Below are 11,631 nucleotides of genomic sequence, written 5' to 3' on the forward strand. Positions count from 1 at the left end.
ACACCTATCAGACTTCTACTTTTTGCAATGTGAAAGGTGTGTAACGCACTTGTAGCACACTGGCACTATTATTGTTTCTAAAACAGGAATGATAGTCATCACATGTTTGAACGCGAGAATGTGCATATGCGAGTGGGACGTGCAAGAAGCATTCACGGTATAGGTATTCTCGAAGGATTGACACTTCAGCACAGGTGTCAATGAGGGATGAGACGGGTTTTCCCTTAATCCTCACATCACAATCCTTGAAGTTGCATGTCTGCTGAGTATAAGAGATAGTGTAGGGGCTCTCCTAGGCCAATCACGTAGCATTGCTGGCCTCCAAAGCGAGCCGCAGACTGGGCATCCTCCACATTCCAACTTTTGCCTTGAAAAATCAGAGCGACTCACAATAGTGGACATGTTAAGTGCTAAAAACAGGGTGTTGACTTCGAGTCATGATGCAAAGGTCCCCATTTGGCATAAAAGTTCCTTCGTGCCCTCGGAACAAAATTATCCAAAGACACAAGTTGTATCTTAAAATCCAAGATGGCCACTGTCAGCCATCTTGGAAAACATGGCCAACCCATAGCCCAGGAAGCATTTGTCATAGAAACTGTTATGAAACATGTTTCACAGCTAATTTGAGGTCACCAAACTCATTTCTGGCATCACTTCACATCACATCCACTCATGTAGAATGTTGTGGTGATAATTATGACGTCATGGTCATGTGGTACGGACACCAATCTTGGAAAGAATTTGCACCTCTATATCTCCGAAACCACTCCATGGAAAAAAAATTGAAACATGGCTCATTGTCAAGTACTCCCCATGGGGAATAAGATATGTTAATGATGATGTCATCAGTGTGTACATTATGACGTCATAATTCGACAAGGACAACACTTGATCAGATCAGTATGAAATATTTGTTTTCTCTGCAACTGTTAATCTAAAGGACACAACATTTTCAACATAGGAGTGACTCCTCCTGTATAATTTTTTTAATTATAATTATGACGTCATAGGTCACGTGGTACAGGAGCCATCTTGGAAAAACCGAAAAACGTCACATCTCTATATCTCCAAAACCGCTCCCTGGAAAAAATTTAAACGTGGCTCATTGTATCAATTCAAGAACTCTGCATGGGGAATAAGTGTTGTTAACGATGACATCATTGGTGCCCTAATTATAACGTCATAATTCAACAAGTACAACTATTAGTCTATTCAGTTTGAAATTTCTTGTGTGATCTGCGCAACAATTATATTGGAGAATGTAAATTTATGATGTCATCGTTCATGTGGTCTGGCAGCCATATTGGATCTATGCGAAAATCTTTGAAAATTTTCTTCATGCAAGTGATGCAAGTTCACTTCATGCAAGTGAACATGCAAGAAAATCCTCTTTTCTGAAACTGTTTAACCTATCAATGCGAAACATAACTAATTGATCAACTACCCATGAGAAATATGGTTTGATAAATGACGTCATCGGTCAAGCAGTCTGGCATCCATATTGTATCAAAGAAAAAAAAACCTTAAAAAAAACAGAAGAGTTGTCTGGCACCAAGTCCTTCTCAAGACTGCATAGGGTAAGTATTTTATAAATACCATCTAGTTACTGCAGAAGTGGGAGTGGAAAGTTTGAAGGGCATTAAAAAAGATTGGAAAAAAAAAAGTACAGATACCTAGCCTTTGATAAATTTATTAAGCTCCACAGGCAACAAGAAGTTTGTTCGTATGGCAATGCACAAGTTAAAGTGATTGATACAAAACTGCAGGTGACAAATTGTTGAGTTCAGCATAAATTGCAATCGTATCTAATACTCATGTGATGACATTAATACAATTCTGCCAGTCTTATAGCAATAATACATGCAAGTGAATGAACTTTGTGGCATTCTTTTTAAAACAGTGGTCTGTAATTGGATACCAAGCCAGAAAGGTAGGAGGTTTCAAGCAGCATTGCAATGCCGGGTAAAGATGAATGTTTGAGATTTTCAGAGTTAATCACCACCAATGGAAAATGAACTCGTACAAACCATGGTCATTTGAGGTTGAGGGTTCACGAAACAAGCTGAATGGCCGATCCTCAGGAATAACTCGATATTCCACATGGTAACCCAAGTTCACGATGTCAGTTTGCACAGAGTCCAGGAGATCCGTGACCCCTGGCTCCGCCGTCCATGGCCCATACTTAACAATAGTAGCATGAGCATACTCTAATAGTCCAGGTATTCCACTCTCTCCCTCATGAACCGTTGTTGGCCTGATTTTCTGGACGAACACAAGTACTCGAGAAAGACGAGCAGCAAGAGCTTCAGCACGAGCTAGCCGGATCACTAACTGCAAAACAAAATAGAGAGGTAAAAGAAAAAAAAAAGGCAAGCAAACATGAGATTGTGAAAATAAATTCAAATATAATTTATATTTTTGCTGGTTAGCTTTTTAACTGAACAGGGTTGAGAGTGAATGTGCAATGTTTGAATTGTGCCTGAAAAATTAATCCGTTATCCTTCTATCCTATTTGCAAAAGCTTAGTTCAGTATGTTTTCCCTGGTTAAAATGAGAGTAAAAACAATAGGCAAAAATAAAAGTGTATATATATATATATATATATATATATACATATATATACATACACACACTACCGGTCAAAAGTTTTAGAACACCTCAGCAGAGGTGTCCCAAACCTTAATTATAAGCAGAGGTGTCCCAACCTTGCTGTAATAATACAGCAAGGTGTCCCAACCTCTGCTGATTATTTGATTACAAACCCCCTGTCTGTATAAAAGCAGTATTGGAACAGAGTGTTATTACACCCTCTGAAGCATTATTTGGACAATATTGCACTGCAGGAAGTGGTATATTGCTATCATAATGGTGAGAAAAAGGCAATTAACAAAGTGTTACATATTTAGGTGAATGTATGTAAATTACCATTCAGGTTGCTTATCCGTGTGTATTATATTAAGGGTTGTTGTGATGGGAGGGTCAGGAGCCCTTCGGAACCAGTGGCCGGAAACGGAAGTGGCCGGAAACGGAAGAAGAAAAGACACGAGGAGAGAAAAGGACGGTGCTTCTTCTTCCTCGCCCCGCGACGACGAGAAGGTGGAATCGACCTTACGCTGCGCGGAAAACGCGCCGTTGCGAAACGTCTGGCGAGAGGAGTTACCTGGGCGGTAAATACCTTTGGACACGTCCAGTCACTGTGAGTTCGTGCACGAAACCAAGCGTCCGGGACATTTTGCCCCGTCTACAAAGACGCGTACGGGTCCGCACGTTGGGCCTCGCTCGCGTCGGAAGCCGCGCTGGGTTTTTGCCCATCTACAAGGACGCGTAAGAGTCGCACTTGGGGCCTCGCGCACGTTGGACGCCGCGCTGGGTTTGCCCCGTGGCTTGGCAAGGAGGTGCGCTGCAGCCGCGGCCCCAGTCCGAGACGGCACGTTTAGAGCACGTCCGCCCGGGGCTCGTTCAACCGCCCGTGTGCGGAGAGGAGAGACATTGACCACGGAGGGAGTCAGGAGTGGGGCTCACGTGAGGAATGTATAAGATTAAGATGGCCATCTTAGAGTTTGTGTAGATGAGTTCACAGGGTTGTAATATTGATTGTGCATTATTGATGGTTGTTGATTGCTCAGTGAATATATTATTGATTATTCCGGATCCTTGGTGTGGGGTTTCTTCTTGACCGGAATTCATATTGATTGCGTTACGAAAGCGTATAAACCATATATCTTTCTGGCGGGGTCCCTCCCACGGTCCGGGGGTCACCAAGACCAGGTAGTTACCGGGAGGACCACGTAACAGAATTGGGGGCTCGTCCAAATTACGATTTGCGGTTTCGCAATTGGGTCTACGTCCGGGATCTAAAAGTGTATAAAATAATAAAATAATAATATTTTTGGTAATTAAAATTTATTAATTAATTATTAATTGGTAATATTTTTTTTTGAGAAATTGGGGAAAGTCTTGGGGTGAAGGTTAACAGGTGTTAACGATAGGCACCATGGCGTTTGTGGCACAGAACTTTGGGGTAACCCCGAGTGAGGCACAGTTCCGAGCGTTGCTAAAGTCGGATCTCTTGAAATTGGCCAAACATTTTAACTTGGAGGTCCGAACTAATTTGAGGAAGGCAGAGTTGCAGGCCACGGTGATACAATCTATGGTGGGATTAGGAACATGGGACGAGTTAGCCTGGGAGTGGCTACCCGAAGAACCAGAAGACGTGGAGCTCCGGAAACTGGAGTTGCAATTACGGAGCCAGGAACGGATCAAAGAAGAAGAAAGGAAAGCAGAAGAGAGAAGAGAAGAGAAGCAAGCAGAGGAAAGGAGAGTGGAACGAGAACTCCAGGAAAGGTTAAAAGAAGAAGAAAGGAAAGCAGAAAAGGAAAGAGCAGAAGAAGAAAGGAAAGCAGAAAAGGAAAGAGCAGAAGAAGAAAGGAAAGCAGAAAAGGAAAGAGCAGAAGAAGAAAGGAAAGCAGAGGAGAGGAGAGAAGAGAAACAAGCAGAGGAAAGGAGAGTGGAACGAGAACTCCAGGAAAGGTTAGCAGAAGAAGAAAGGAAAGCAGAAAAGGAAAGAGCAGAAGAAGAAAGGAAAGCAGAAAAGGAAAGAGCAGAAGAAGAAAGGAAAGCAGAAAAGGAAAGAGCAGAAGAAGAAAGGAAAGCAGAGGAGAGGAGAGAAGAGAAACAAGCAGAGGAAAGGAGAGTGGAAAGAGAACTCCAGGAAAGAAGAGAAAAGGAACAAGCAGAGGAAAAGAGAGCTGCAAGGGACCTCGAAGCAGAGGAGAGAAAAGCGGAAAGGGAATTAAAGGAACGTGACATGCAGCTTCAGCAAGAAATCAAATTCAAGGAGCTGGAGTTAATGAGAGAACGGGGAGAGGCACCACCCTTGCTGACGGGGTCGACACCTAACCAGAAAACCTGGGATGTGGGCAGACATGTGAGGCTGGTTCCACCGTTCAGTGAAAAAGAAGTCGCGAAATTTTTTCCACACTTTGAGAAAGTGGCTCGACAATTAAACTGGCCGGAGGAGGCATGGACCATACTCGTGCAAAGTGTGCTGGTGGGGAAAGCTCAGGAAATTTATTCGGCGCTACCAATGGACCAATGTGCAGATTATGAGGTACTGAAGAAGCACATCCTCAAAGCCTATGAGTTGGTTCCGGAAGCTTACAGGCAAAAATTCAGGAATGCCAGGAAGAGGGAGAGTGAGACCCATGTGGAGTTTGCCAGAGTGAAAGAAAACATGTTTGATCGGTGGTGTGAGTCAAAAGGAGTCGGGAAAGACTTCGAAACATTGCGGGACTTGATCCTGGTGGAGGAATTCCAGCAGTGTGTCCACGAGGACATCAAAGTGTACCTGCAGGAAAAGAAAGTACCGAAGTTGTGGGACGCAGCCACCATGGCAGATGATTATGCCTTAACCCACCGAATAGGGGTCCACGAACCTAACTCCTCGCCTAGATCTCCGCAGGGGAGGTGGGGAACAGCAGGTGCGGAGAACGACCATACATGGCGGCGGCCTCGAGATGATTATGGGGACAACTATGATACCCCACCGGTTCGAAATCAGAGGGATGCGGGCCCAAGACAAACTTATAGTTCGGGGGGCCCGAGGCAGACCCCGAGTTTTTCCTCCGGGCCTACTTGCGCGTTTTGCAAAAAACCTGGACACTTGATGTCCAGTTGTTACCTCATGAAAAGGGACAACCCAGAGCGGAGTCCGACTATTACAACTCCGAATGCGATGGCTAGCGTAAGAAATCGCCATCAAGAGGGTTACCAACCATTTATTTCCGAGGGGTTTGTGTCACTGGATGGAGCCTCGACTAACCGGAGACCGGTTAGGATATTGAGAGACACAGGGGCCCATCAATCTTTAATGCTTGAAGGCATTTTGCCATGGTCCGAGGAGACGGCAACGGGGGATGGTGTTCGTTTACAGGGGATCGGGGGCGGTGTTAGTGCTCCCCTTCAGGTCATCCAGTTGGAGTCCGATTTGGTGTCAGGACCGGTCACCGTCGGTTTACAAGCCACGTTTCCTGTAGAGGGTGTATCTGTGGTTCTCGGGAATGATTTGGCCGGGGGTCAAGTTTATGGTAACCTGAGGGTTGATAAAGAGCCCAGCAGGGAAAATAACACCACACCAGCTCGGGATGGTGACAAAAGTGCCAAGTTATTTGTAGGGGGACTGAACTTCAAAACAGAGGAAGAAGTTCTGACCTCTGTCTTCAACAGATATGGGCCGCTGGTGGAAGTGCGGTTGGTAAGAGACTGGGAAACGCAACAGTCAAGAGGGTTCGGCTTTGTCACGTTTGCCAGCACAAAAAACGCCAGAGAGGCAGAGAAGAATTGGAATGGCAAGGATTTGGAGGGTCGGACCATAACAGTAGGGAAGGCATTTCGTAGGCGTCGAGAGGTCTACAGGAGAGGACAACTGGGCGGTAGTTTTGGTGGTGGCCGCAGTCAATATTATTATGGAGGCTCCCTGAGTTACGGCCGCTCCCGAAGGAAGAATTGGCAAAGTAGTGGCCGAGAAGAAGACCGGTATTCAGGGGACTACAGGGACCAGTGGTCCCACCCTAATTATTAGGGACGTTCTGAGAAGTTGAAGCACTGAAGGCGGCGGAGCCACCGAGCCAAGATTCCTACACGAATTAACCGTGAACGCCGTTCCTAAAGGCGTCCATGTAGTGAACTTTCCTGCACGGACTAACCGTGAACTCCACGTTCCTCAAGGCGCCCATGTAGAGAACTTTCCTGCACGGACTAACCGTGAACTCCACGTTCCTCAAGGCGCCCATGTAGAGAACTTTCCTGCACGGACTAACCGTGAACTCCGCGTTCCTAAAGGCATCCATGTAGTGAATACTCGGCTTGGCCTCCCGGAAAAGTGCTATCGAGTGGCTTAACTGGCTTTATTTTTAAGTGATAACTGTGCCCAGGGGGAACTGATAATGTGGGGGGGTTGAGTGATCTGGTTTGTTTCTCCAAATTGGCCGGCAAAGAAAGTTTTCGCTGGGTTCAAACTTTCTTTCTTGAAGGGGGGGAGTGTTACATATTTAGGTGAATGTATGTAAATTACCATTCAGGTTGCTTATCCGTGTGTATTATATTAAGGGTTGTTGTGATGGGAGGGTCAGGAGCCCTTCGGAACCAGTGGCCGGAAACGGAAGTGGCCGGAAACGGAAGAAGAAAAGACACGAGGAGAGAAAAGGACGGTGCTTCTTCTTCCTCGCCCCGCGACGACGAGAAGGTGGAATCGACCTTACGCTGCGCGGAAAACGCGCCGTTGCGAAACGTCTGGCGAGAGGAGTTACCTGGGCGGTAAATACCTTTGGACACGTCCAGTCACTGTGAGTTCGTGCACGAAACCAAGCGTCCGGGACATTTTGCCCCGTCTACAAAGACGCGTACGGGTCCGCACGTTGGGCCTCGCTCGCGTCGGAAGCCGCGCTGGGTTTTTGCCCATCTACAAGGACGCGTAAGAGTCGCACTTGGGGCCTCGCGCACGTTGGACGCCGCGCTGGGTTTGCCCCGTGGCTTGGCAAGGAGGTGCGCTGCAGCCGCGGCCCCAGTCCGAGACGGCACGTTTAGAGCACGTCCGCCCGGGGCTCGTTCAACCGCCCGTGTGCGGAGAGGAGAGACATTGACCACGGAGGGAGTCAGGAGTGGGGCTCACGTGAGGAATGTATAAGATTAAGATGGCCATCTTAGAGTTTGTGTAGATGAGTTCACAGGGTTGTAATATTGATTGTGCATTATTGATGGTTGTTGATTGCTCAGTGAATATATTATTGATTATTCCGGATCCTTGGTGTGGGGTTTCTTCTTGACCGGAATTCATATTGATTGCGTTACGAAAGCGTATAAACCATATATCTTTCTGGCGGGGTCCCTCCCACGGTCCGGGGGTCACCAAGACCAGGTAGTTACCGGGAGGACCACGTAACAAAAGGAAGACAAACAGACCATTATAACCTTTAAAAGTGTAGGTCTTTCCTTTAGAGAAATTGCAAAGAAAGCCAAGGTGTCATTGAGTACAGTTTCCTACACAATCAAAAGGCACTTGGAAACTGGAGGAAACTCTGACAGGAAGAGGTCTGGCAGATCCAAAGCCACAACAGAATCAGAAGACAAGTTTCTGAGAGTCAACAGCTTGCGTGATAGGCGGCTCACAGGACAACAGCTTCAAGCACAGCTTAACACTGGTTGAAGTAAGCAAGTCTCAGTTTCAACTGTGAAAATAAGACTTCGAGCTGCAGGTTTTACAGGTCGAGTGGCAGTAAGAAACCCATTGCTAAGATGGCAAAATAAGAAAAAGAGGCTTGCCTGGGCCATGAAGCACCACCAGTGGACTACTGAAGACTGGAAGAAGGTCTTATGGACCGATGAATCAAAATTTGAAATCTTTGGTTCATCACGCAGGGTTTTTGCATGCCGGCGAGTAGGCGAAAGGATGGTTCCTCAGTGCGTGACACCAACTGTCAAACATGGAGGAGGAAGCGTGATGGTCTGGGGCTCTTTTTCTGGATCCAGAGTCGGCGACTTGCATAGAGTGACTGGCACCCTGGACCAAAAGGGCTACCACAGTATTTTGCAGCGCCATGCAATACCCTCTGGTATACGCCTAGTTGGTCAGGGGTTCATCCTACAGTAAGATAATGACCCTAAACACACCTCCAGGCTATGTCAAAACTACCTTCGAGGAAAATAACAAGACGGCAGGCTTCAAATCATGGAATGGCCAGCACAGTCTCCAGACTTAAACCCCATCGAGCTGGTTTGGGATGAACTGGACAGAAGGGTGAAAGCAAAGCAACCTACAAGTGCAACACATTTGTGGGAACTTCTGCAACTGTTGGGAAGAACTTCCCGAACAATATTTGATTTCCATTGCAGAAAGAATGCCACGAGTGTGTTCGGCGGTTATATCTGCAAAAGGTGGCTACTTTGCTGAGCCAAAAATTTAAATTAAATTTTGTTAAACAAAATGATTCTATGATTTCTTTTTTTTATCTCCAATTGTTTATTTGTTCTATGCTTAATTTCAGAGTACATTGAGACATTAAACTGCGTAAATTTTAATAAAAACTGGAAAAATTGAGGTGTTCTAAAACTTTTGACCGGTAGTCTATATATATACACAAACATATATATATATATATATATATACTTCCATATATAATATATATACATGTATGTATATATATGGAAGTATATTTCATTCAGGTTTCATTCAGGGAAGGTTCGAGCATTATATATATATATATATATATATATATATATATATATATATATATATATATATATATATATATATATATATATATATATATATATATATATACAGTATATATATATATATAAGAAAAGAGAAGGCCAAATGGCACAAGTGGAAAAAGTGAGATTGTGAGCCACCCGGCTGTTCTGACCCGACCTCCAAGTTCTCCTGGTAGTTTGGAACTTGTGCGACAAAATGTTTGCGTCCAACATTTTCCCCAAACACTCGTGGCGAGTCCTCCAGAATTTTCACCAGAGGCTCCACTCGCCAATACAATGCCTCCTGCAGAGTCTCGCTCTCAGCCCCAGCTGGTGGGAGTACACCTCCCCGCAAGAACCGCAAAACGTGAGCAAACACAGTCGGGTCTCGGTCCACAAACGGTCTCCCCGCAGAGTCTAATACAAATCGAAGGCTGGGCGGTGGGCAAGGAATCTCGGCCATTCGTGATCCAGGACAAGACCGCAAGGTATCGGATGTTGTTGTGAAAATTGTCCCACCAACATTGATCTGCATAACGGCAGAATGCAGTGGAGGCTTGGGAGGAAAGGGAGACCAAGAATAAACAAAAAAACCTGGAGGGCATTCTATAAATTTGTTTCAGATACTCTCTCAAACAGATAATGCAAGACAGACATAAAGAGAAATACAAAACAGACTTTTCATGTTAGATCTCTAAACAAAAATTGACATAAATGAAGCTGAAAATGTGCACAAGTTGGATGTAATAGATATTCAAAAATTAAATTTGAGGAGGGAGTTGGGACAAACAGAAAAGCGAGGAATTAAACATATGAAAGATTTTAAAAGAAACCAAGTGTTTATTTAATTTTAAAAATGTAATTAATTGACATATGTGGGAAAATTACATGCCAAGACCAGGAATCGAACCCAGGTCCTCTGGTGTACTGTATCCGGTTATGTATCACATACGTATAAATTAATTAATTTATAAACCTGTTCATTTATTTTAAAATGTAATTTTACACATTCTATGCAGGTTAAACAATATGGTTCCCACAGTAGACAGGAGAATGATTTGACTGTCGCAGAAAAGCTTTAAACCGAAATTCTTATGTTCAAAGGTGAGTGAGTGACGTGAAAGGTGCGGTGAGTAACTTAATTAAATAATGCCAAAAGCTGGATTAAAAAACAACAACTCACGACTACACATTTCACACTCTCGAGTCGTAATTTAGTTTTCAGAAGGCAATATGTTCATCAAGACGAAGGCGTACAGACAACAGGTGTATTCAGGTGTGCTCATGTATGGAGAATCTGCCTTACCGTCTGAGTTCCAAGGGATGAACGTTCAACATCGTCCGCCATGCCCAGGGCTGGCCAGGAACAGTTGCGTAGGGGGTGGAGATTTGTCAAAGGGGCGGGGATGTGTTAAAGGGGCGGGGACATGTGTCCAAAAGAGGCGGGGACATGTGTCCCAAAAGGGAGGGTACCTGCAGGTCCGTTAAGGGAAGTACAGGTGAGAGAACGAGAGAAGGCCTCTACTCCTCTTCTCTGGAATAACGTTAAAGCATGGCCCATGACCTTATACGAACAATTATCCATAGCTTGTAACGAAATATACCATTTTCACAGGTATTCAGGGACGGAGAGGTGCTACATCTTTGTGCATTATCGAGTAAATGTAAAATTAAACACCTTTTCCAATAAAGGAAGGTAAATCAGAGCACTAGGTCTCACCGCAATATCGAATAATGTCATAAAAAATGTTTCATTCCAATCCCTCCAACGAACGACCTTTGAGTTTGAATTTCTCGAACGTTTTAACGTTTATTTCAAACAGGTACGACAGTGTGCATTGAAAGACATACACATTGTAATTATATTGTTAGTTACAGTTTAAATTGTCTACAAAGGAAAATATTTTCGTGCATACAAGGAGAAGATACTCGTCACCTGCGTTTTGAGTGGTACACACACACACACACACACACACACACACACACACACACACACACACACACACACACACACACACACACACACACACACACACACTATGTAACAAGAAACAAGGCAAGAAGAGCATCACTAATATCGTGTACACAAGCCAAATTACCGAGATGGTTGCCATGGCAACAGAAATCAAGCAATCACGGACTTGATCTAATCAGGTTCAGAAGATGTCACGAGCCATATAGATCCGGTATCTGCAAAATGAAAGCAAAATGTTCAACGGTTACACAAAAGTACATGGACGGGTCAGTCAGTCGTTCGGATTTTCGACCCCTTAATTTTAATGTCCCCGTCTCCATCTTTATCGGAGGGGTGAGGGAAGGGGAAAAAAACCCCCCATAAAATGTGTTTTGCAGAGTTCATTCATCTAACTATAATTTACCAAA

At 44.5% G+C, this 11,631-nt stretch overlaps 1 protein-coding gene across 2 annotated transcripts; it reads right to left on the reverse strand.

Annotated features, from left to right (window-relative positions):
• Window positions 1–1,674: 1,674 nt before the first annotated feature.
• On the reverse strand, window positions 1,675–10,623 carry LOC137416533 (BTB/POZ domain-containing protein KCTD14). 2 transcript variants are annotated; one of them, XM_068102145.2, is made up of 3 exons: window positions 10,556–10,623; window positions 9,428–9,778; window positions 1,675–2,331 (listed from the first exon to the last, which is right to left on the reverse strand). In XM_068102145.2, exons 1-3 carry the CDS (start codon window positions 10,595–10,597, stop codon window positions 1,996–1,998), a joined length of 729 nt encoding a protein of 242 aa, XP_067958246.1. In that variant the 5' UTR covers window positions 10,598–10,623; the 3' UTR covers window positions 1,675–1,995. The 2 variants fall into 2 exon arrangements, with proteins under 2 accessions (XP_067958246.1, XP_067958245.1); XM_068102144.2 differs by having other exon boundaries at window positions 9,428–9,805; window positions 10,556–10,621.
• Between the last annotated feature and the right edge of the window lie 1,008 nt (window positions 10,624–11,631).

This window comes from Myxine glutinosa, chromosome 9 (assembly GCF_964187855.1).
Source record: "Myxine glutinosa chromosome 9, kmMyxGlut1.1, whole genome shotgun sequence".
Lineage (NCBI taxonomy): Eukaryota > Metazoa > Chordata > Myxini > Myxiniformes > Myxinidae > Myxine > Myxine glutinosa.

Coding starts and splice junctions, on each gene's coding strand:
- LOC137416533 (XM_068102144.2), bottom strand. CDS start 10,597: ATGGCGGACGATGTTGAACGTTCATCCCTTGGAACTCAGACG. Junction 9,806..10,555: donor CATCCCTTGGAACTCAGACG/GTAAGGCAGATT, acceptor TTTCCTCCCAAG/CCTCCACTGCATTCTGCCGT. Junction 2,332..9,427: donor ACTACCAGGAGAACTTGGAG/GTCGGGTCAGAA, acceptor TTTGTTTTGCAG/TTAGTGATCCGGCTAGCTCG.